General features: G+C 38.5%; 1 protein-coding gene across 3 annotated transcripts in view; it reads right to left on the bottom strand.

The window, feature by feature from the left end:
• TTC23 (tetratricopeptide repeat domain 23) overlaps window positions 1-25,829 on the bottom strand; it is a 93,340-nt gene that overhangs the window by 36,876 nt on the left and 30,635 nt on the right. For all 3 annotated transcript variants that reach the window (XM_055326318.1, XM_055326321.1, XM_055326320.1), the window contains exon 6: window positions 13,993-14,170. In XM_055326318.1, the coding sequence (XP_055182293.1) occupies window positions 13,993-14,170 (178 nt within the window). The remainder of the gene's footprint in view (window positions 1-13,992; window positions 14,171-25,829) is intronic.

Consider the following 25,829-nt stretch of genomic DNA (forward strand, 5'->3'; position numbering starts at 1 on the left):
GTCCACAGTTCTGGAACAACACTTTGCTTGCTAAGAGAATACAAATATCCCTGTTGTATACATCTGAGAGCATTTAAGGACTAGTCATTAGTGTTAACAGAATTACAGGAGCCATGCTTGCCTCTCTGGCTTTTATGCAGGAGCCCAAGTAATGGGCCCTACTGGGGATGTGTGGTTTGACTGCATTCATTCCTCATCATTTATTAATCTCCCAGGGCTCAAATTTCTCCTCCCATCCTTTGTTGATTTCAGTATTTTATGGTGATGTTTATCAACTGTCATCTTGAAGCTGAGAGGGAGTGTTTAATATTCCTAAATCTCTTGAGCTGATAGCATGTTGTACTGGGGGAAAAACAAAAATCAAACCTTTAATATCCCATTTTGAGCTAGGTCCTTAATCGAAAAACCTCATTCACAAGACCAACCACCTCCAGCTCTGCCAAGGTACAGAGCAGCTGTTCCCTCTGGTCTTCCTAAGCATTTCTGGGGGAAACCACGGATTCCACCGCGCCAATCCAGCTGTCAAGAGATACAGCCAGAGCTAGAGCTGGCAGGCTCTTATCTAGCTGAGCCTGTCCCCTTGGATTTGTGAAATGTGTAATAGTTCTTGAAGAGAAAACTTGATGACTAGTAAAAAGGATGTTTCTATTTATGCAGGCAGACCCCATTATGTGAACACTCAACTTAAAACATGCAGTGTTCTGATGGCAGAACCCCAGCTCTTGGCAAGGAGGGAGGGATGGATTCTTTTCCCATTTGGCAATAACTAGGGGATCACTGACTCAGAAATCTCCTCTCCCATAGCAAAGTGAAGAGTACACAAGTAGCTCAAGGAACATTTGCGGATGTAAACTGAGTCCATTTACCCTGGAGACATGAACACTAAAGGGGAAGGCAATAGAAGTCTCCAACTTACTAAGTGTACAGCTGAGGGCTCACACAGTGGGAAGGCAGAAACTCACACTGATTAAGCACCTACTTTTGACAGGCATGGTGCTACGTGAAATACGTACACCTGCTTGCTCACTTAGTCTCAGAAGGAGTGGTTAAGAGTGATGTCAACAGCCCAATTTGTAGATGGAAATATGAAGCCTCCGGGATTCATATTCATATTCATATTAAGGTCTGTGATTTCCACCTGCATCCTCTTCTAGTTTAACATTTGGTTATTAAAGAGTAGAAGTTATAGAATGATGATTTTCTAATCAAGGTAATGAGAGTCAGAGAAATAGTTGCTAAGTAGCAGACACAGCCCATAGGTTGAATGGGCTGGCAAGCAGGAGACTGAGCTGCCATATATGTGGGTCCCAAACGGGCTTCTGAGAACTTACTGCAGAGGGACACCATGATGTGGAGTTAGGCAGTGGGTGATGGATGGAGCAGATGTTAAAGGTGCCCCACGTGTCTGTGTGTCTGCTTTGATTCAAGTCAGTGCTTTTTTTTTTTTAAGATTTTATTTATTTATTCATTAGAGACACACAGAGAGAGGCAGAGACACAGGAAGAGGGAGAAGCAGGTTCCCTCTGGGGATCCCAATGTGAGACTTGATCCCAGGACCGCAGGATCACGCCTTGAGCCAAAGGCCAACGCTCAACCACTGAGCCCCCAGGCATCCCCAAGTCAGTGCTTTAATTCACCCGAAGCTCAAGTTCCCTTGTCATTGGGAGGTGTAAGCCTGCTGCATTTCTTTTATAACTGACCGGCTGTGCAGCTACATGGCTTTTCCTCTTGGCCTTGCCAAAGCTGGCCACTCCACCCTTCAGCTTCGGGCAGATGGCCTCGGACAAGACAGGCTCATGTTGTAGCCCAAGGCTGCCACTTCCTTTCATCTCCTATCTCTGGCCAGGAGGGAAACCTCTAATGGCACCTACACCACAGGGGTCTGGGGCAGCCAGAGAGCCATGGCTAAGTGAAAGATGTTGCTGGGACTCTCTGAGGGCTGGGGGAGTAGATGAAAGGGAAATCACTGGGTATAGAGGGCATTCAAAAAAATGAGTTTCAAGGGCCTTATACTAAGCCAGTTTCTTTTAATAGAGAGAGTGCTCAGTGGCAGCTCTCCAGTTGTCAATTTTAGCTCCTCCCAAAGGTTGGGGAGTAAAGGTCCTATTCTCTGTAAGGGTTAGCACCAAAATAGACATGTTGGGAACTTAGACTTTCACCCTCCTTTTGGTTTTAAGCATGTGTTTTCTTAAAATGTAGTTAGATTTTTTAATTATAAGAGTAATACTGGTATATAATATTGAAAAATCCTAAGTGGTAAGTTAAAACATCCTCTCCCTTCTGTCTATGAGACTCCCTATCTTTTCTCCATTCCCAGTCTGACTCCTTATAGCTATCCCTATCAAGCATCCTATATGTTCTCTCAGAAATGCTGATATGCTTATACAAACACACACATATATAGGCGCATGTTCTTAAACACACACACACGTGAGATCATACCCTGAATCTACCATCCCCCAGAGCCTCCCCCAGCTCAGCTCCATCTGCCACTACCCTCTGGGCTCTGCCACACTGGCTCCTCCCCGCTCTCCTCAATCTTTGGGGTCTGTCAGAGCACTGTTGGGAGTTCTCACAGCACCCGGTACCTCTTCTCTAGTGCATGTCATAGTTGCTAGTCTACATTCATCTGTGTGATTATTCAGGTAAGGCCTATGTCATTCCCTGGGCTGTGCCTTGAGGGCAGGACCCTCCAACATGGTACCAGTATGGACCATTTTGCCTGGCACATCATAGGGTCTAACCAGTTGTTGACTGAATAAACATTCTGGTCTACATCTGGCTTTTTAAAAATAATAATGTACTTTGGGCATCTTTCAAGTCAGAACGTATACATACATCTCATTCTTTTCAGTGGTGCTATGGTGTTCCACCACATGGATTTCATAACCAGTCCCCCTTGATGGATTTTAAGAGTATTTCTAATTTCTAAAGGCTCACTATTGTCAACGACACCATTTCACTGCTTATACATCTTTGCACATGTGTACATATCTATCTGTTGGGTTAAGTTTCTAGATGTGAATCTGCTGGTCAAAGGGTCAATGCATTATAAGATATCAACTGTTTTCCCCCAAAGTGGTGTCAATCCCCACTCCCAGCAGTGTGTAAGGATGCTTGCTTTCTTGTACTCCTCCCATCATGGGGCATCATTAAACTCTTTTATTTTGCTCCCAGCAGGTGAAAAATGGCCTCTCCTTAGTTAAATGCATTTCCTTAATATCAAATGATATTGACAATTATTTTTGTATGGTTATTGGCCATTTGTAGTTCCTCTTCTGTAAACTGACCATTTCTGCCTTTTGTCTATATTTCTGTTGACTTGTCTTTTTCATCTACATTTTTAAAAATATTTTTTTTATTTATTTGAGAGAAAGAGAGAGAACATGAAAGGGAAGGGCAGAGGGAGAGAGAGAGAGAGAGAGAATCTCAAGCTGACTCCCTGCTGAGCATGGAGCCTGATGAAGGGCTTCATCTCAGGATCCTGAGATCATGTCCTGAGCCAAAACCAAGAGTCAGATGCTTACCTGACTGAGCCACCCAGTCATCCCTCATCTAGATTTTATAAGAACTTTTTCTATATGTCCTTTCTTTGATATTTATTTCTTGACTTTATGATATCCTGTTACAGAGATAAAGTTTGTTTTTATGCCATCAAATTCATCTTTCTCTTTTTTCTTTCTTGTCTCCCTGTCTTTCAATCTATACCCGTATGTACATATGCAGAGAAAAGATATTATAAGGATCACCACTGGTTACTCCTGGGAGCAGAGGCCTTGGATGACTTGTAACTCATTTCTTTGTATTTTTCTGCATGGCTTGATTTTTTTTTAATATAAAGAGCATTATCATTTTTATGAAAAAGAACAGTTACTTAAAAAGAAACAGTATGGTACCTGGATTTATATTATCCTTAGAAAACTTTTATAAGGCACAGAATCATAATTGCATTCTGTATCTTTTGTAATTTTAAACAGGAAAGGCTAGTATTTTCAGAGATTTGGGAAATTATAAAAAAGCACATTATTAAGCAAATACACAGCCATGAACCAGAACCAATCAGAGGTGTTGCCATTTGCTGTGGCATCTGAAGCTGGCAGGAGCCCTGTGTGAGCACCTATCAGCTGTCACTTAGGTCTGGCTGAGGCTGATAACCTGCCCAGAGGAACCTGAAGCCAGATTTTCTGACCTCAAAGCATTTGGAGTGACTGATAAATTAGTTCATGATACTTTGTGAATCAAACTTCCCCCAAATTTGGGAACTACTAAAAAAAAAAAAAATTGGGAACTACTGAGAGGCAGAGCCACCCTGAAAACTGAAAAGAAATATATGCAATTCAACTGTCAAGAGATGGAAAAAAGCAACGAAGCTCATGTGGCATTCATTTATACCCCCTGAAAACACACACCCCCAAAAGCATTCTCACAAAAATGAAATCCTGTGATTTTCCTTTTGGACAGGAAAACAAGGGTCTATTGCCAAAATCTGCCATGAGTTGTTTTAGGAACAATCCTGCCTGCAGGTTTCCTCACAGACCCCTCCTCTCAGACCAATGGGGGCCAGGGCAGCTGGTTCACCAGCCCCTGGGATCACTGGCTTCTCTGGGTGGTGGCTCCAGGGGCTTGTTATTTTTCTCCACTTTAAAAAAGGGTTAGTTACTAAAATACTTTGGAACTTGTCGACATTCTACAGAAAATAAAAGGTCTTTTCTCTCTAGGCGTTTCTGTCACTCCAAAGGAATGAAGAGTGGAAAACTGGAGGAGAAAATAAACAAAACCCCTTTTCTTTGCGTGCACTTAATAAATGGCTCTTAGGCAAGGGCTCTCATGGAGAGCTGCACCCATACCTTTCTGTATCTAGGTAAAGCTAAAGCTCTTAAAGAGGAGCCTTGATACATGTTTAATAATCACTGTTAATAAATAAAAGTAGTTTATGCTGGCAACATGCCGAATGGTTCACAAAGCACTTTCCATTTTGAACCTTTGAACAGTTCTGTGAAGTGGATAGGGTCTTTTGTATGATTGTGTTTTTTGTGTCTTTGTGTTTTTTGCTTTTTGTTTTGGAAAGGTTAAATGACTGGTATAATCACACAGCTGTCAAACAGAAGAATCTGGACTCCCACTCAGATTTTCTGACCTCACATCCAATGCTATTTCAACTTCACAAAGCTATCTCTCTAATAATGATTGGTAAGTATTTATTTAATCTAATAACCCTCTAATCTTTATTAACCTCAAGAATAAACAACAATAAAAGTCACCTATTAAACTTTACGGGTATTATAAAAATGAGTGAATTACCCTTTAACTCAGAGATATCCTTCTAATGTAAGATGCAGAATCAAATGTAGTGAAAGGAAGTGTTGAAAATGTGAAAGCATTAAGAAAGCTTTTGCATGGCAGAAAAGCATTATGAAGCCACAAAAAATATATTAGAACTAATAAATGAGTTCAGCAGGATTGCAGCATGTAGGGTAAACATATCATTTGTATTTCTACACACTAGCAATGAACAGCAGGAAAAGGAAATTAAGAAAAAACACTTTTGTTTCTAAAAGCGTCAAAAGAACAAGATACCTGGGAATACATCTCCCAAAGGAAATATAAAACTTATACTACAAAACATGATTGAAAGAAACTAGGGAAGAACTAAATAAGTAAAGATACCTTATGTTCATGTATCAAAAGCCTTAATATTATGAAGATGTTAATACTTTCCAGTTGAAATACAGCCTCAGTCTTTTTTTTCCCAGAAATTGATAAGCTTATCCTAAAATTCATATAAAAACATAATGAAGCCAGAATAGCCAAAACAATCTTAAAAAAGAGTAAAGAAGTTGGAGATGTCACACTTCTGGATTTCAAAACTTACCATAAAACTTGTACATGAATGTTCATCGTAGCATTATTCATAATATCCATAAACTTACTACAAACAACAGTAATTGAGAGTGTGGTACTGGCATAAGGATAGACATATGGATCAATGGAATCAAATCAAAAGTCCAAGAGTAAACTCTTACATTTATGGTCAATTGATTTTGACACAGGTCCCTCCCAAGGTAATTCAGTGAAAAGATAGTCCTTTTATAATAAATGGTACGGGGACAACTGGAAATTCAGATGCAAAAGAATGAGATTGGAGTCCTATTTTACATCCTGTAAAAACTTAACTCAAAATGGATCAAAGACCTAAATGTAAAAACTAAAACTTTAAAACTCTTAAAAAGAAACAGATACAAGCTTTCATCAACTTGAATTCGGCAATGGTTTCTTAGACTTGAGGCCCAAAGCATAAGCAACAAAAGAAAACAAGGATAAATTGGACTTCACTGAAACTAAAAACTTTTGTGTTTCAGAGGATGTGATCAAGAGAGTGAAAAGACAACACAGAATGTGAGAAAATATTTACACATCATGTATCTAGGGTCTAGTATCCAGTATGAAGGACTCCTATCAGTCAACAATAAAAAGACAAATAACCCTATTAAAAAGGATGGAAAAAAGATTTGAGTAGACATCTTTCTATATAATAGATCTATATAAACTGATGCAAAACATCATGAGTCATTAGAGAAACTAAAATCAAAAGCATGGTGGGATATCACTCCATATTCACCAGAATAGTTGAAATAAAAAGGACATAGTAATGTGTGTTGGTGAGGATTTGAAGAAAGTAAAATTCTCATGCATTGCTGGTGGGAACATCAGATGCTGAGGCTGCTTTGGAAAACAGCTCAGCAGGTCCTCAGAAAGTTAAATATTGTGTTACCACATGACTCAGCAACTCTGCTACCAGCCTTACATCGAAGAGGACTGAAAACACATAACCATATAAACACTTGTATGTGAATGTTCGTAGTAGCATTATTTGTAATTACCATAGAGTGAAAACAACACAAACATACATCAACTGATGAAGAGATGAACAAATGTGATCTATCTGTATAACAGAATACTATTTAGTCATAAAACAGGAATGAAATAGAGGCACCTGGGTGGCTCAGTTGGTTAAGCATCTGACTCTTGATTTTGGCTCAGGTCGTGATCTCAGGGTCGTGGGATCAAGCCTTTCACTGGACTCTGTGCTCAGTGGGGAGTCTCCTTGAGATTCTCTTGCTCCCTATCCCTCTGTCCCCCCCCCCATCTCATGCATGCACTCTTTCTCTCTCATATAAATAAAAAAATCTCTCTCTTTTTTTAAAGGAATGAAGTATTGATACTTGCTAAGCATGGATGAACTTTGAAAGCAATATGCTAGACAAAAAAAGGCAGACACAAAAGGCCACATATTTATAGGATTCTATTTATATGAAATGTCTATGGTAGCCAAATCCATAGAGTCAGAATGTAGTTTGGTAGTTACCAGTGGATGAGTTGATAGAGGAAATGAGAGAGTAATTCATACTGGGTGCAAGTTTCGTTTGACGTGATAAAAATGTTCTGCAATTAGATAGCAGTAATGCTTGCACCACTTTGTGAATATGATAAAACTACCAAAATGTACACTTTAGAAAGGTGAATTTTATGGTATATAAATTAGCTCAATAAAAATACCATGAAAAAAATGCAAATGACAAATTGGGTGAAAATATTTATGACATATATCAGAGATAAAGGGGCTATTAGTATGTGTAATATATAATGACTTTTAACAGTTAAGGGAGATTATATAAAAATTCTATTAAATGAAAAAATTCTAATCAAATGATATGAAAAGAAAATTCACAAAAAATATATTAAGAAAATGCACTGACTCTATGAAAAGATACACAATTCCATTTTACAGATTAAACAGAGATGTTACTTCTTGCCTATCAGACAGAAAGTAATTCAAAAGCTTGACAGTAGGGGCACATGGGTAGCTCAGTGGTTGAGCATCTATGTTTGGCTCAGGTCATGATCCCAGGGTCCTGGGATCCAGTCCCACATTGGGGACTCCCCATGGGGAGCCTGCTTCTCCCTCTCCCTATGTCTCTGCCTTTCTCTTTGTGTCTCTCATGAATAAATGAATAAAATCTAAAAATAAAAGCTTGACAATAAGCTTTTTTGGAAGAGGCTGATGGGGGAAATAAGCAGGCTCTGGCATTGCTGATGGGAGTGTAAGTGGTAGAAGACCAAGGAAAGGCAGTATCCTGCAAAACTACCAGCATAGGCTCCCTTTGACAGAGCAGTCCACTTCTAGGAATTTACTCTGAAGATACAACTCCAAAAATCTAAAAATTTCTGTGCATTAAGATTATTCACTAGAACATTATTTGTAATTACAAAATATCAGAACCGGACAGCCCTGATGGCGCAGTGGTTTAGCGCCGCCTGCAGCCCAGGGCGTGATCCTGGAGACCCTGGATGGAGTCCCACGTTGGGCTCTGCATGGTGCCCGCTTCTCCCTCTGCCTGTGTCTCTGCCTCTCTCTCTCTGTGTCTCTATGAATAAATAAATAAAATCTTAAAAAACAAAAACAAAAACAAAATATCAGAACGTATCTAAATGCCCAAACAGAAAACTATTTGAGAAAAACATAGTATGTACATAAGATGGATTATCATACCTTTGTACAGATGAATGAACTGCTATAAAGTGATTTCCAGAATATACTGCTAAGTGAAAAAAGCAAATATATGCACAATAGGTAAATAATTTGGTGGGAAGAGGAAGGGACATTCCTAACAGCGGAATGTCAGCTGATAAATGTGGATGTAATTGCAGAAAGGAAAATCATTAATCTGCAACCACTGCAGTAAAGAGTGGTTTGGGAAAGATTCATCAATGCATGCCAAATGTAGAGAAAATTCGCAAAGGAGTGGTATATTTACAAGGTCTTAGAAATGATCTCTTTACAGAATGCTTATTGGCTGCAAGGGGAACAATAGATACCATATGGTGAGGAATCACTGTGATTGGGTGATAAATTTAAAGTCACTAATGAAGGACAGGTGGATGTTACGGGCTTCCAGATGTACTCCTCTAAGAAATACAGTATCCTTTTGTAGTATTCTAGCTGGGCATGCACTGGCCAAATCTAGTCAAGAGAAAATATCAGACAAGCCCAAACAGTCTATGAAACGACTGGCCTGTATTCTTCAAAAATTTCAATGTCAAAAGAGACAAAGACAAGCTGAGAAACTGTTCTAGATTAAAGACCAGAGGCATATTGACTAAATACAACACATGATCCTGGACTGGATCTTTTATTGGAGAGAAAAAAACTGCCATAAAGGACAGTATTGGGACAACTGACAAAATAGAATATAGCCTCTACCAGTATGAACATTCCTGAATTGGTAACTGTATTGTGATTACCTAAGAGACTATCTTTGTTAAGTAATCAGGGATAGAAGGACATGGTATATTCAAATACTTTCAGATGGTTAAAATACGTAAATAGTTACCACTCTGCACATACATATGCATGCATGTGTGTCTATATAGATAGATAGGGAGAACAGATCTGGGTGGGGGGTGGCACCCGGGTTCAGTTGGTTGAGCTTCTGACTCTTGGTTTTGGCTTATGTCATGATATCTGGGTTATGAGATCGAGCCCAGCTCGGGCTCCATGATCAGTGGAGAGTCAGCTTGAGATTCTCTCCCTCTCCCTCTGCTCTCTCTCTCTCTGTCTCTCTTTCAAGCAAATAAATCAATCTTTAAAAAAAATAAAATGGTGAATCTGGGCACCAAAACAGGAGGCACTATTTAACCCATTTTCCATTCACATAGTGCCAAGGCTCCCAGAAGTGATAAGGCCTAATACACTGGAAGGGAGAATCCCTTTGATGATTTATTCCCCTAAGCCAGTGCTTCCTAAACCATGGCCCAGGGAACACTAATGTCTCATAGATGTATTTGACCCTCCGAGTCTCAATTCACAATCCACAGTGATATTTTAAATGTACTGTAAAACCATGTGTTAGAGAGATCTGTTTGGTCTTAACTTAATAGTTCCCAAATTTATTTAATCACAAACATCTTTTCTAGGAAGACCTATGAATTCTTGTGAGATGTGTGAGATGGTAGTATCCTATGGAACACAGTTTGGGAAATGCTTTTCTAAACGAAATTTGAATTTGGAATGCATACTGTTGGGTCTTCGAAACCACCTATCTTTTATTCCAGTGGATTTTGTTATGGGTAATGACCCTGCCTGGGGGACTCTGAGCATATTATTACTTGATATATTTCTTTGAACTTTAGAAACTGGTACAGTAAGGACTGTGCTGAGATTTTAAGGGCAGAGCTGGATAGTGTCAGGAAACATTTAGGAAAACTGGACTAAGGAAAAAACTTTAAATTAAATTTGAGACTATATTCTATAACATGGAAGTAAAACAGTATAAAAGAATTGGCAAGGTTGGTATGAAACTTGTTCAATTAAGAACAAAGATAAACCAACTTCTGGTGGTGAGGTAAATCAAAATAACCATTTGGCAGAATGTCAATCTGAATAAAAAACGATAAAATATTCACATCTTTCCTCCTAGTGGTTTAATGTCTGGTAATTTATACTAGCAAATAATCAAAGAAAAAAACTTTTTTGTGTAAGAATAGTCATAATTATGGATACTAACAAAAAATGGCAAGCCCACCAAGTATTCTTGAACTCAGGATATGGTCTCACTAGCCACACAGTGACCTTAGCCAGAAACCTGGCCCAAGGTGGGACTCCGCCTCCTTCACTCCCTTAACTCCTATGCCCACTGTTTCTACCCTCTACACATCTCTCAAGTCTGTCTACATTCTTCACCCCCTTGATACCACGAGTCCAGGTGTCATCATCTCCTACGTGGCCGGCTGTGGCTGTCTCCTGATACTTCCCTGATTACTTCTTTGCCATCTAGTCCATTCTCCATACTGCAGAATGACCCTTCTGGACTGATAATCCTATGAGGTCTGTCTTCGTGCTTGAAAACCTTTAACTTCCCTTAGGATGAAGCTCAAATTCCTTAGCATGACTTTCAACACCATACTTGAAAGATACCAATCTACTGCCTTCACCATTCCCACTGCCCAGGCAGTTCCCTTAAATCAAGGTGCGTCTCACCTCCAGACCTTTGCACATGCTCTTCCCTCTGCCTGGGCTGGCTTTCCTCACCTCTTAGTACTTTGTGAAATGGATACCTATAATTAACAACTCAGGAAACAACAGATGTTGGTGAGGTCTCAGAGAAAGGGGAACCCTCTTATACTGTTGGTGGGAATGCAAACTGCAATAGCCACTCTGGAAAAGAGAGGTTCCTCAAAAAGTTAAAAATAGAGCTACCTTATGACCCAGCAATTGCACTACTAGGTATTTTCTCCAAAAGATAAACAAATAGTGATTCTAAGGGGTACATACACCCCAATGTTTACAGCAGCACTATCAACAATAGCTAAAATATGGAAAGAGCCCAGATGTCCACTGACAGATGAATGAATAAAGATGTGGTGTGTATATGTATACACACACACACACACACACACACACATACACAAAAGGCACTCTTTAACCCTGAGTCATGGAATATTACTCAGCCATCAAAAAGAATGAAGTCTTGCCATTTGCAGCGCCCTGGATTGAACTAGCGGGTATTGTGCTAAGTGAAATAAGTCAGTTTGAGAAAGACAATACCATTTGATTTCATTTATATGTGGCATTTAAGAAACAAAAAGATGAACACAGTAGAAGGGAAGGAAAAATAAAATAAGATTAAAAAACAGAGAGGGAGGTAAACCATAAGAGACTCTTAACTCTAGGAAACAGACTAAAGGTTGCTTGGAGGGCAGGTTCTGAGGGATGACGTAACTGGGTGATGGGCATTAAGGAGGGCATGTGATGTGATGAGCACTGGGTGTTATACACAACTGATGAATCACTAAATTCTACCCCAGAAATTAATAATATGCTATATGTTAACTAAATTGAATTTAAGTGAAAAAATTTAAAAAGTAGGTACTTGTGTTTATTACCTTTGCTTCCTTACATCTCATTCACCATACAATCTGGTTTCTGCCTCATCATTGCCCCAATGTTTCCCTCAACCAAATCATCAAGGAAAGAAAAAGGAAAGGAAGGAGGGGAATTTTTAAAATCCTTTGTAGCACCATATATCAGGCACTGTGCTAAGCACTTTATGAATAATCATTCATTTATCCTCCCAACAGCTCCATGTCCTTCACAACAGCAAATGGTATCACAAGACAGAAGATGCCACTTCCACTTTTACTTTTATTCATGTTTTTCCACCAGATTCTTCTCTGCTTTCTTTGCCAGGTTATCCTTCTTGACTTGACCAATGAATACTTAAGTTACTCAAGGCTCTGTTATGTCCTTTTATATTCTTGTTCAATAACCCCCCTGGGTGATCACATCCTCTCCCAAGGCAGCTATGCATACAAATAGATGACTTCCTGACCTATTTTCTGAGCTCCAGTCCTGATTATCTAACTGACTTAGCTGTCATTTTCATCTGTACGGGCATCTCAAGCTTGCCATCGAAACTTGAGCTTACCATCTCTCCATCACCTATCACACCTGCTCCCCAACCCCCTACTGTACCTGGCACAAACATCCACACAGTTGTTTAGACCAGAAATCCAGGAGTCATCATTGATTCTTCCCCATACCTTCTTTCACCACATACAATCTATCTCTATACCTCATTAATTCTGCCTCATATATCTTCGTCAAACCCATCTGCTTCTCTTCATCCTTGCTATCATCATCCTGTCCAAGTCACCATCATCTTCAGCTTTCCTACTTGGACAGTCTCGTAACCAACCAGAATAATCTTTCTAAAAACTACTGGGTTTGAATCTGGGCTATGCCATTTATTGGCACTGATAGTACTCCTGGGAGTATCACTCAACCTTTCTAATTCTTGACTTCCTTATCTATAAATTGGAAATAAGAATATGTCACAGGGAGATAGTAATTAAAAGAAATAATCCAGATAGCAAGACAGAAAAGGACATTTTAGTAAACTATAGATGGGCATACAAATGGTTGGACAAATTTAAAAAGAAAGAGTAATGCAGAACTTGCCATCACATGTCATTGCATCTCACTTGAAATAACAAGAATGAGTTCAGTCTATATTTTACAACTTTAACAGGGAAAAATTCTGACAAAAACAATTAAAAATGTTCTCTTTGCAGATGATGCAATACAGAAACACTGAACTCACTCTGATGGTTAATTTTATGCGTCTACTTGGCGAGGCCATGGTGCCCAGTTTTTCAGTCAAACACTAGTTTAGATGTTGCTGTGAATATATTTTGTAGATGTGATTAACATTTACAATCAGAGTTGGAGGTAAAGGAGATTGCTCTCAGTGACGAGGTGGGCCTTATTCAATCAGTTGAAAGCCTGAAGAGCAAAAAGCTGAGGTTTCTTGGAGAAGAAGGAATTCTGTCTCAAGACTATAACAGAAATCCTGAGTTTTCAGCTGGCCTGCCTACCTTATGGATTTCAGGCTTGTGCACCCCCACAATTGTGTCAGCCAATTCCCTAAAATCAATCTCTCCTCTCTCTGTATATATCCTATTGGTTCTGTTTCTCTGGAGAACCTGATTGACACACTCACAGAAGAATCCTAAGATAAAGTAGATTAGCAGCTAATAAATGACAACTCTAAGTGGTTTCAGGTAAGGATTTTAGAGTCTAGTAGAAAAGAACTAATCAGTTTGATAGCATAAGATCTAAACAGATAAACATGAAAAGATAAAGAACTTCAGAAAATAAGACTTGAATTATGCCCCTAATATGAGAAAAGCCTTCAGGGAGTCTTGGCCTATTTGAAGACGATGCACCTGGTAACAAAGGACCACTATCCTGACCCCATACTCATCTACCCAGTCATCTATATGAAGACTTTGTTGAACATTTACTCCAGGCCAGTGTTCTTATCCAGAGCAAATAACAAAACCAGGCATTCTCAGAGGTGCTATTCCACTTATGTCTATAAAAAGCACCGGGAAAGGCAGAAGAGCTTTGGTGGCCAGTATATTGTAGCTTACCTGTAGAAAATGGTTGATGGATGCATCGTAAAATCCCAGGGATTGCTCTACACCTGCTAATTCCCTCAATATTGATACACACTCAAGACTTTTTTCACCTCTACTGATCTCAATATATTCTAAGGCCTCTTGGTAGTGAGGCAAAGCTTCTTTTGACTTCTTCTGACTTTGATACATCCTGAAAAAAAATCAAAGAGATTATTTTTACAATAATTAAATAGAAAATATATAGGTGAGAAAAATAGGTAGTGGTTAGGATTTGGCTCTCTGATCCCTGTTGTCCAGGTTCACTGCCTAGCCAGCTAAGTTTTTGTTCTCTCCGAAGAGGCAGCAGGGCATGGTGGTAAAGAGGACGGACTTTAGAAGTTTTAAATCCTGCCTGCAATATCTATCAGATGTGTGAACTTCCAGTTGCTTAACAGCTTTCTCATCTCTAAATTAAGAATCACAACAGTGCCTACTTTATTGAGTTATAATGAAGATTAAATTAGTTAATACTCATCGAAACACCTGGAACCATCTCCAACCCATAGTAAGTGCTACATTGCTGTTGGTTTAAAAAACACAAAATAACTTACCGAACAATAATAGCAACCATAAAAAAATGCCAAGATGCTGATAACTAACCTGTTGAGAAATTATAGAAATTTCCCAGCATTGGTGAGGGTAAAAGCATTCTCATTAACTGTTAGAAAGAATATAATTTGAGCATAAACTTTTCTATATCAAAATTATACATACATAAGTACACATATGTTTCTGCTAATGGCAATTTTAGTAGTCTATTTTAAAGAGATTCTCTGGCAGAACAAGAAGATATGTATAAGAATGTTTACCTAAGCACTCTTTGTAATAGTGGAAAAGTATAAAGCATTTAAAATACACAAATAGGAGATCATCCAAGCAGATTACATCTATACTGTAGAATGCCACATAGCCATTAAAGTTAATGTTGATCCAAACTTACCAATAAAGGTGTATAAAAGGCAGAACACAAAAATGCTTTGTATATCTCATGCAGGTGAAAACAATCTATCTCATCTATATGTACACACATGCATAAAAGCTATCTAAATGGACAGTAAAATGTTAGCAAGTTATCTCTAAGGAGTTGGTTGTGATTTTACTTTTCTTATTTATACTTTCCAAATTTCCCATTTTTCTTCTATGAAATTCTATTACTTCGACATCAGAAAAATGTTAATTTAAAAATTATAGGTAAAGATTCTTGTAGTTTTTTGGGATAAAACAAGAAAATACATATTCCTATATTTTGTTCAGCAAACCTAATAGCAGACATTTAAGAACAATCTTCTCTAAAATATTAAGAAATAGAAACTTTTTCTTGCATGAAAAAATTTCATATGTAAAATTCATCATGAAAGGTATGAACCCTTTCTATGTTACCCTTTGCCCTAGAATCTTTATTACAGAAAGACCTTACAATTCTCAACCACCTATGGGTAAACACAGACATAATGTGAGAAAGTGACTAAGAAAACACACACACAAAAGTAAGTCTTGTTTTCAACTCAGTCATTGGAAATTTGTCACAACTATTTTTGTTCTTTAATAAATTTAAAAGGAATTGATTGAAAGAAGTAAAGATTCTGTAGATTTGTGGTTCAGATAGCCATTGTAAAATAAAATCCTGACTGGATGGCTTATAAATGAGGATATGTTCTATAATTGGAAAGAAGTTTAAAACATGCGAAGAGGTCAGGGGTATGTTCCTAGATCAAATAGGATCCAGGTTGTAGCTTGTAGTGACTCTTAATCTTAGAAACGAAGAGACAAATAGGTGACTGAGTAATACAGGACTTGCCTTCTGACTCTTATTGAGCTTTGGATATAGTGAGTAATAATTAGCTTTGTAAGTATCATATTTTGTTTTTGAAGAGAAAACCCATTAGCATCTTTGGTGATAGAAAGAGGCTTTGAAACATATGGCTGATAACAAATCACTCAGCCAAAAAATTAGATTCCTGGTCGACAAATGTTTCAGAATAATTGAAAACAGGAGTCAGCAAACTATGGCCTATGCACCAAATCTGCTATTTTTGTAAATAAAGTTTTATTGGCACACAGCCACACCCACTTGTTTACACTTTGTCTATGGCTGCTTTTGCACTAGAATGGCAGAGGTGAGTAGCTGCAACAAACACCTACAAAGTCTGGGCCTTTACAGAATAAGTTTGCCAACCTCTGCTCTAGAATCTAGAGAAAGCTACACACTTTCAAAATGACTTCAGATATTTTTCTATCTAATTTAGCCTAGAAAACTCCAACAATGGCACAAATATTTGAGCAAAGGGAAAAAATCATCTTCTTCCTTTCTCATGTTCATAAATAATGAAGCATGTGCCAAGGAAATAATAGGTCTTTTGTTTGCAAGGCTGCTGTAAAAATCATAGAAGGGTAATAAAGCAAATACAAATGCCAAGATGACTTCATTTGAGCAACAGCTTTTTTTTTTTTTGAAGTTTTAATTTATTTATTCATGAAAGACACAGAGGGAGGCAGAGACATAGGCAGAGGGAGATGCAGGGTCCCTGTGGGGAGCCCAATGCAGGACTTGATTCCAGGACCCCAGGACCATGTCCTGAGCCAAAGGCAGATGCTTAACCACTGAGCCACCCAGGCATCCCATGAGCAACAGTTTTTAAAGACAGCAATATTCAAAGCTTAGTAATCAAGCTTATAAATGCAAAAAAAGTAAACAATAACAAGGCACAAGTTAATTCATATAACAACAATTGTTCCTTTCCTGAGATAGAGCATGAAAGAAAAGTATTTGAGAGTCTGTAAGAGGATAACTTGTAGCCATTTACCTACTTTCTTAGGCAAAAGTAAAGCATATCACTCCAGAAAGTCATCTTTCAGATACCTGACCCTTGGAGACAAATTTATAAAAAACAAAACAAAACACAGGATGAAAGGCAGGACCATCAGTTTATAAGTACTACAGCAGGAGCATAAAACCTAAACTGTAGGGGTTTTTTTGTTTGGTTGGGTTTTTTTTTTTGTTTTGTTTTGTTTTCAAGAGAGAGAGAGACCTTGCAAGCAGTAGAAAGGGAGAGCGAGAATTCTAGTAGGTTCCACGCCCAGTGCGGAGCCTGAAGTCAGGCTCTATCTCATGACCCTGAGATCATGACCTAAGCCGACATCAAAGTTGGATGCTCGACTGACTGAGCCACTCAGGCACCCCCTAAACTGTAGTTTGAACATCCTTGTGGACCAGGCCACAGAGCCTTGTGCAAGGAAAAAATGTCTCTGAATCCTGGCTTCCTCATCTCAACACTGGTATCCAATAGGGTTGTTGTGAGAATCAAGGAAAATGTCTGAAATGCTTTGCAAACTGAGGCAAGTCATACAGATTGGTATGTCATACAGATTGGCCTATACATCATCATACCTTTTACCCCTCTCAACCACTAGTCTATATGGAACTGAGCACTACAGTCTTGGGTTGTTCTTCTGTTGAAATGAGCTCTACCATGGTCTCACACTCACCCACTAAGATTTTGTAAAGTCCAAATAATAAGCATAATCAGTCAAACTCATGTGCCAGTGAGGCAGGCATTTTCTTATCCAGCTGAGCTTTTAAAAGATTTGAGAATAATTTATTATAAAATACATATTCCTCATCAAAAGAAAAGATACAGAAATATAATATATGTATATATTTTCAACATGCAAAGCTGAGTATTGTACAACTTGATATATATACTTCCAGATGATTTTTTATGAATATTTTTTAAAAGGATCAAAACATTTTTGAGCCTGCTACTTTCACTTAATCATATATTAAAATGTCACAATAAATGCTGTAACATCACTTTAAGTGGTTGAGTGGTGTCATATCAGATTTAATTGGCCACCCATCTTCAAAAATAGTATTATTTAGGAAGTTTAAAAATGGTTTGTGGAAAATTTTTACCAATCATATTTCTGAGGAGGGACTTGCATCCAGAATATATAAATAACTCCTGCAACAAAATAAAAAAACAACCCAATTTAAAGATGAGCAAGGTTTCTAAATAGCCATTTCTCCAAAGATATACAAATGATCAATAAGCATGTAAGGAGACATTCATTATCATTAATCATCAAGGAGATGCATATCAAAACTACAATGAGATGCCACTTCACACCCAGTAGGACAGTGGCTATAATAATGACAAAGAGGGCAGCTGGGTGGCTCAGCGGTTTAGCGGTTTAGTGTCTGCCTTCAGCGCAGGGCATGATCCTGGAGACTCAGATGGAGTCCCACGTCGGGCTCCCTGCATGGAGCCTACTTCTCCCTCTGCCTGTGTCTCTGCCTCTCTCTCTCTATGTCTCTCATGAATAAATAAATAAAATCTTAAAAAAAATAATAATGACAAAGAAAGTTAGTAACAAGTGCTGACAAGGATGTGGAAAAATTGCAACCCTTATGTACTGCTAGTGGGAATATAAAATGGTATAGCTACTTTGGAAAATAGTGGCAGTTCCTCAAAAGTTTATTTATTTATTTTTTTTTCTCAAAAGTTTAAACATAGAATTACAGTATGACCCAGCAATTCCACTCCTACATAAATGTCCAAAAGAAATGAAGACATATATCCACATAAAAACTTGTACACAATGTTAGTAACAGCACTACTCATAAGACTCAAAAAGCACAAACAACCTAAACATCCCTTAAGGAATATCCATTCTGAGCAATGAGTAAATAAAATATGGTATATCCATGAAGTGAAATATTACTCAAGCATCAAAAAGAAGTACTGATAAACCTTAAAGCATGGATGAACTTGAAAAAAGTATGAAAAAAAGACCAGTCACATACAACCTAACCTAACCTTATGCCTAAAGGAACTAGAAAAAGAACAACAAACAAAACTAAAAACCAGCAGAAGGAAGGAAATAATAAAGATTAGAGCAGAAATTAATGATATAGAAATTTAAAAAAATAACAGAACAGATCAATGAAACTAGGAACTGGTTCTTTGAAAAAAATCAATAAAATTCATAAACTTCTAGCCAGACTTATCAAGAAAAAAAGAGAAAGGACTCAAATAAATAAAATTACAATTGTGAGAGAATAAATACAAATAATTACAAGAGAATATTATGAAAAACTATATGCCAACAAGTTGGACAACCTAGAAGAAATGGATAAGTTCCTAGAAACACATAAATTACTAAAACTGAAACAGAAAGAAATAGAAAATTTGAACAGACCAATAACCAGCAAAGAAACTGAATTAGTAATCAAAAAACTCCCAATAAACAAAAGTCCAGGACCAGATGGTTTCACAGGTGAATTCTACCATATATTTAAAGAAAAGTTAATACCTATTCTTCTCAAACTATTCCAAAAAATAGGGACGTCTGGGTGGCTCAGTGATTGTCTGCCTTTGGCTCAGGACATGATCCTGGGGTCTTGGGATCAAGTCCCATATCAGGCTCCCCACAAGGAACCTGCTTCTCCCTCTGCCTATGTCTCTGCCTCTCTCTGTGTGTCTCTCATGAATAAATGAATAAAATCTTTATAAAAACGATTCCAAAGAATAGAAAAGGAGGGAAAACTTCCAAATTCATTTTACAAGGCCAGCATTACTCTGATATCAAAATCAAAGACTCCACTATAAAAGAGAACTATAGGCCAATATCCCCGATGAACATAGATGCAAAAATCCTCAACAAAACACTAGAAAACCAAATCCAACAATATGTTAAAAAATCATTCACCACAATTAAGTAGGATTTATTCCTGGGCTGCAAGAATGATTCAATATTTGCATATCAATCAATACAATACATCACATCAATAAGAATGGATAAAAACCAGATGATAATTTCAATAGATTCAGAAGAAAACATTTGACAAAGTACAACATCCACTCATGATAAAAATAATAAAAAAAATCAACAAAGCAGGTTTAGAGGGAACAGAGCTCAATACAATAAAGGCCGTATATGAAAAACCCAGTTAGGATCATCATTAATGGAAAAAAACTGAGAGCTTTTTTTCCCCAAGGTCAGGAAACAGACAAGGATGTCCACTCTCACCATTTTTATTTAACACAGCACTGGAAGTCCTAGCTGCAGTAGACAACAAAAAGAAACAAAAGGTATCCAAATCAGTAGGGAAGGAGTAAAACTTGCACTATTTGCAGATGACATGATAACATTATATAGAAAACCCAAAGACTACATCAAAAAACTGCTAGAACTGACAAATTCAGTAAAGTCGCAGGATACAAAATCAATGTACAGAAATGTGTTGCATTTCTATACACCAATAATGAAGCAGCAGAAATAGAAATTAACAGTCCCATTCACAACTGCACCAAAAATAATAAATACTGAGAGATAAACCCAACCAAAGAAATGAAAGACTTATACTTGAAAACTATAGAATACTGATGAAAGGAACTGAAGACAACACAAAGAAATGGAAAGACATTCCATACTCATGGATTGGAAGAACAATATTGTTAATATGTTTATAATTCCCAGAGCAATCTACACATTTAAAGCAGTCCCTATCAAAATGCCACTGAACAAGAGTAATCCTAAAATTTGTATAAAACCACAAAAGACCCCAAATAGTCAAAGCATCCTTGAAAATGAAAAGCAAAGCTGGAGGCATCACAATTCCAGACTTAAAGTTATATTATAAAGCTGTAGTAATCAAAACAGTGTGGTACTGGCACAGAAATAGACACATGGATCAATGGAACAGGATAGAAAACCCAGAAATAAACCCACAGTTATATGGTCAATTAATCTTCTCAAAGCAGGAAAGAATATCCAACGGAAAAAAGACAGTCTTTTTAACAAATAGTGTTGGGAAAACGAGACAGCAACATGCAAAAGAACGAAACTGGGGCACCTTCATGGCTCAGTCAGTTCAGTGTCTGACTCTTGGTTTCGGCTCAGGTCATGATATTAGCATTGTGAGATCAAGCTCTGAGTTGGGCTCCATATTTATTACAGAGTCTGCTTAAGACTCTCCTCCTTCTTCTACCCATCCCCCTGCTTGCATGCTCTCTCTCTCAATAAAATAAATAAATCTTTAAAAAAAGAAAGAGAATGAAACTGGACCACTCTCTTAAACCTTACACCATACACAAACACAAATTCAAATCAGATTAAAGATCTAAATGTGAAACCTGAAACCAAAAAAATCCTAAAAGAAAACACAGGCCGTAACTTCTTTGACATCGGCCAAAGCAACTTCTTTCCAGATATGGCTCCTGAAGAAAGGGAAACAAAAGCAAAAATAAACTATTGGGACTGCATCAAAATAAAAACTTCTGGATAGTGAAGAAAACAGTCAACAAAACTAAAAGGCAGCCTAGGGAATGGGAGAAAATATTTGCAAATGACATATCCAATAAAGGGTTAGTTGCCAAAATATATAAAGAACTTTATAAGATGCAACAGTCAAAAAATGAATAAGCCAATTACAAAATGGGCAGAAGACATGAACAAACATTTCTCCAAAGACATATGAATGGCCAACAGACACATAAAAAGATGTTCACCATCATTAATCAACAGGGAAATACATATCAAAACCACAATGAGATACCACCTCACACCTGTCAAAATGGCTAAAATCAACAACACAAGAAACAAGAGTTGGTGAGGATGTGGGAAAAAAAGGAACACTCGTGGAAATGCAAACTGGTATAACCACTGTAGAAAATGGGATGGAGTTTCTTCAAAAAGTTAAAAATAAAATTACCCTACCATCGAGCAATCCCACTACTGGGTATTAACCCAAAGAATACAAAAACAACAATTCAAAGGGATACATGCACCCCTATGTTTATAGTAGCATTAATTACAATAGCCAAATTATGGAAGCAACCCAAATGTCCACTAATTGATAAATGTGGTATATTTATGCAGTAGAATATTATTCAGCCATAAAAAAGAATGAAATCTTGCTATTTGCAGTGACATGGATAGAACTAGAGAGCACAATGAAAATGCTAAGCAAAATCAGTGAGTTGGAGAAAGACAAATATCATATGATTTCACTCATATATGGAATTTAAGAAACAAATGAACAAAGGGAAAAAGAGACAAATCAAGAAACAGACTCTTGAGGTGCTGGTTGCTCAGTGGGTAGAGCATGCAACTCTCAATCTCAAGATTCTAAGTTCAAGTCCAATGGTGGATGTAGAGATTACTTAAAAAAAGTTTTTTAAAGATTTTATTTATTTATTCATGAGACACACACACACACACACACACACAGAGAGAGAGAGAGAGAGAGAGAAAGAGAGAGAGAGAGAGAGAGAGAGAGGCAGAGACACAGGCAGAGGGAGAAGCAGGATCCCTGTAGGGAGCCCGACGTGGCACTTGATCCTGGGTCTCCAGGATCATATCCTGGACTGAAGATGGCGCTAAACCTCTGAGCCACCCAGGCTGCCCTACTTAAAATTTAAAAAAAAATTTTTTTTAATTAAAAAAAAAAAAAAGACTCTTAACAAACTGATAGTTGCCATGGGGGAGTTGCATGGGGGACGGGTAAAGTAGGTGATGGGGATTAAAGAGTGCACTTGTGATGAGCACCAGGTGTATATGGAAGTGCTGAATCACTATATTGTACATCTAAAACTAATAAAACACTGTTAAAAAAAGAAAAAGAAAAAAAAAAGGCCAAGTCACAAAAGGCCATACATTGTATGATTCCATGTATAGGAAATGTTCCAAATACACAAATCCAAAGAGAGAGACAGTGGGTTAGTAGTTATCAGGGGCTAGGAATAAGATGGTAATAGAGACTGTTAATGGGATAAAAAAATCAAAATGATTTCGACAAGGCTTGCGTAACTCTTGTTAATATAGTGAAAAGCACTGAATATATTTCAATAAATCTGTCCTTTAAAAAAGCTTGTGAATGGGCAGCCTGGGTGGCTGAGCGGTTTAAGTGCTTGCCTTCGGCCCAGGGTGTGGTCCTGGAGTCCCGGGATCGAGTCCCACATTGGGCTCCCTGCATGGAGCCTGCTTCTCCCTCTGCCTGTGTCTTTGCCTCTCTCTATCATGAATAAATAAATAAAATCTTAAAAAAATAAAAAAGCTTGTGAACATTTGGAAGCAAAGCTAAATATAGATGAGATTTAGTGGTACCCATAGAGCTAGTATTTTTTTGTTTAAAAAATAATTGTAATAACGTTAAGCAAAAATAAAAATATTTTTCTCTTCATGTCATCCTTGAACCAGTCATATCTAACCAGCACAAAGGAGGTCAGAAAAAGGTGTGTGTGCTTTGGCTTTAAATTGGTCCTGCATGATTAGGCAATCCTACTCATCTGTTTTAGGGTGGAGGATTAGGAGAGCAGAGAATGCTGTGGGTCCCACTGCACCTGACACTCAGCAATGGGCATTCCCCAAGGAGGCCATAAATTGGACACTGAGCTACTGGCCTCACTCTAATCTTTCGGGGCTATAAGCATGTTTCCTGATGAGCTCCGAAGCCTGGGTGTCCTGGGGGAATGCCTAGGTCTATGAAAAGTATAATCCTAATGAGAAAGCAGGAAATTCATGGAGAAAAGAGCCATAGAAAACTATTCTTAATGTTGTATTCTGGTAAATCAATTACTCTGTGAGTTTAAATATGTTAATAGATTTCCTATTATGACCTCTGCAAAATGGAAGAATCCAGACATTGGTGACAAACCTGGAATCTTTTTCCTTTGGCTGATTGTTTCAAGCCAATAAATTGTGGTTAAGGAAATTAGCTTGAGTGCCAGTGAGTTATAGAAGAAAGGTAAGTTCTATATAGCCCCTAAAGTTATCCAGATGAGCAGAATTCAGTGTGTCAAAGATGGGCTTGAATAGAAAGTCCAATCCCCAGCCACGCTGAATGCTGCCCTCTAGGCCATCTGGGGCATGGTTTGGGAGTCCTGGTCTAGCACAAAAGAGCTCAAGCTCCTGCCTCCAGGGCCTGGCTTTGCACCCACAGACTCCTGCTCCTAGGTTCTGATGGACATCTGCCCAAGGGGGCAAATGGGTATTTCATTCCAGTCCACACTCTGCTTAGTGAGCTGGTGCTTAGACACAAAGCTAGGTTTGCCTGGAAGACATGGCACCTTTCCCAATTCTAACAAAGGCTCTATCCACTTATCTAACCACATACAAAGGTAGCACAGAGATGACAGTGGCTCTGCTGCGACCTGAGTTTCCTTGGACTTAATGAATTCAGATGACTCTTGAGTGTCACCTAAATCTTCCCATCTGGCTTCCGTGATGCCAGCCTCCTGTCAGCACCGCCTTTGTGTCATGTGGATCTTTCCTCTGGGTGTTTGCTAAGCCTTCTAGCTGGAACGTTCCTTCTTCCATCTCTGCCTGGCAAACTTCCATTCATCATTCTAATTACTATTCCTCTTTTAGTTTTAGCCTAGCAGTCTCCTCCTTTAGGAAGGCTTCCCTTATAAGGGCCAGGACTAGGGTGGGACCAGAAAGATACCTAGGACACACCATTTAAGGTGGCACACACGCTCAGGGGCAGGCAAGTGCAGGGTGGGCACCTGAGTGTGACTCCATCCTTAAATGCTGGCTTGGGTATTAGGCTTTCTCATCTTAACTCCTGCTCTGTCCCCCGACATCCCAGGATGGGTTGGGTGCCTCTGTGAATACCTACTGCTCTCTCCTTGAACTGTGAACCTTCCCTGCTCAGGAAACACCCTCCATGCTATATAACTGCCTGGTAACTCGGTGCCAATCCCTTGAGTGCTGGGCTCTATGAAGGCAGGGTCCAAGGCTACCTCACTGGTCTTGGCATCCCAACACCTTGCAGCATCTGACACAAAGTGGTTGTCAGCTGTCTGATGGAAGGAGGGAGGAGAAGCTGAAGAGGGAGGGAGGAGGAAACAATCTACAAACTTTAGACTCTGAGGCAACAGAGTTCATACCTAAATTTTCATAGATTCCAGAATAAGGTTTAGGACAAAAATCTTCAAAAGAAAAGCACATGTTTTCACATTGATTTGGTAGCAAGAATATTGTAGACTACTGATCTAATGAAAGCTTGGGGAAGTTGTTGACATTTTATAAAAGGTGGAATAAAAGAAACCTTGTAGGAACCTACTACGGTTTGAATTGTGTCCTCCTATCCAAATTCTTAGGTTCAAATCCTCACCTCCAGCACTTGAGAATGTGCCTTTATTTGGGAATAAGGTTGTTGTAGATATTAGTTAAGAATATATTATACTAGAGTGGGGGGATCCCTAATCTAATATGACTGGTGTCCTTACAAAAGAAGGCATTTGGAAACAAAGATACATACAGGGAGAAGGCCATGTGAAGATGAAGGCAAGATTGAGGTATTCCATCTATAAGCCAATGGACATCAAAGGTTACTAGGAACCCACCATAAGCTGGGAAAGAGGCCTGGAACAGATCCACCTTCACAGTCACTAGAAGGAACCAATCCTGTCAACACTTATCTATGACTTCCAGCCTCCAGCACTATGAGAGAACTTTCTGTTGTTCAAGTCACCTAATTGGTGGTACTTTGTTATGGAAGAGCTTGCAAACTAATATGGAACCCCTGCTTGCCAATTCCAGGGCCAGAAACACCTCTTCCTTCAGCCTCCTAATAGAAGCACACTACTTAGACATGTGAGCACCATTTTTTTTTTCTAATCACACTGTATTCAAGTCCCACTTTCTATTATCTCCCTGCCTGTAAATTTAATTTGAATATCTGCTGAGAAGGAGACCCAGAAGCAGGCAAATTCAACAGGAACAAACACGTGACTTTCACTGACTACAGTTTTGCCTCTGATATAAGAATATCCAAATGAAAGCACACACACATCACGAATCCC

This window comes from Nyctereutes procyonoides, unplaced genomic scaffold (genome assembly GCF_905146905.1).
Source record: "Nyctereutes procyonoides isolate TBG_1078 unplaced genomic scaffold, NYPRO_anot_genome, whole genome shotgun sequence".
Taxonomy (NCBI): domain Eukaryota; kingdom Metazoa; phylum Chordata; class Mammalia; order Carnivora; family Canidae; genus Nyctereutes; species Nyctereutes procyonoides.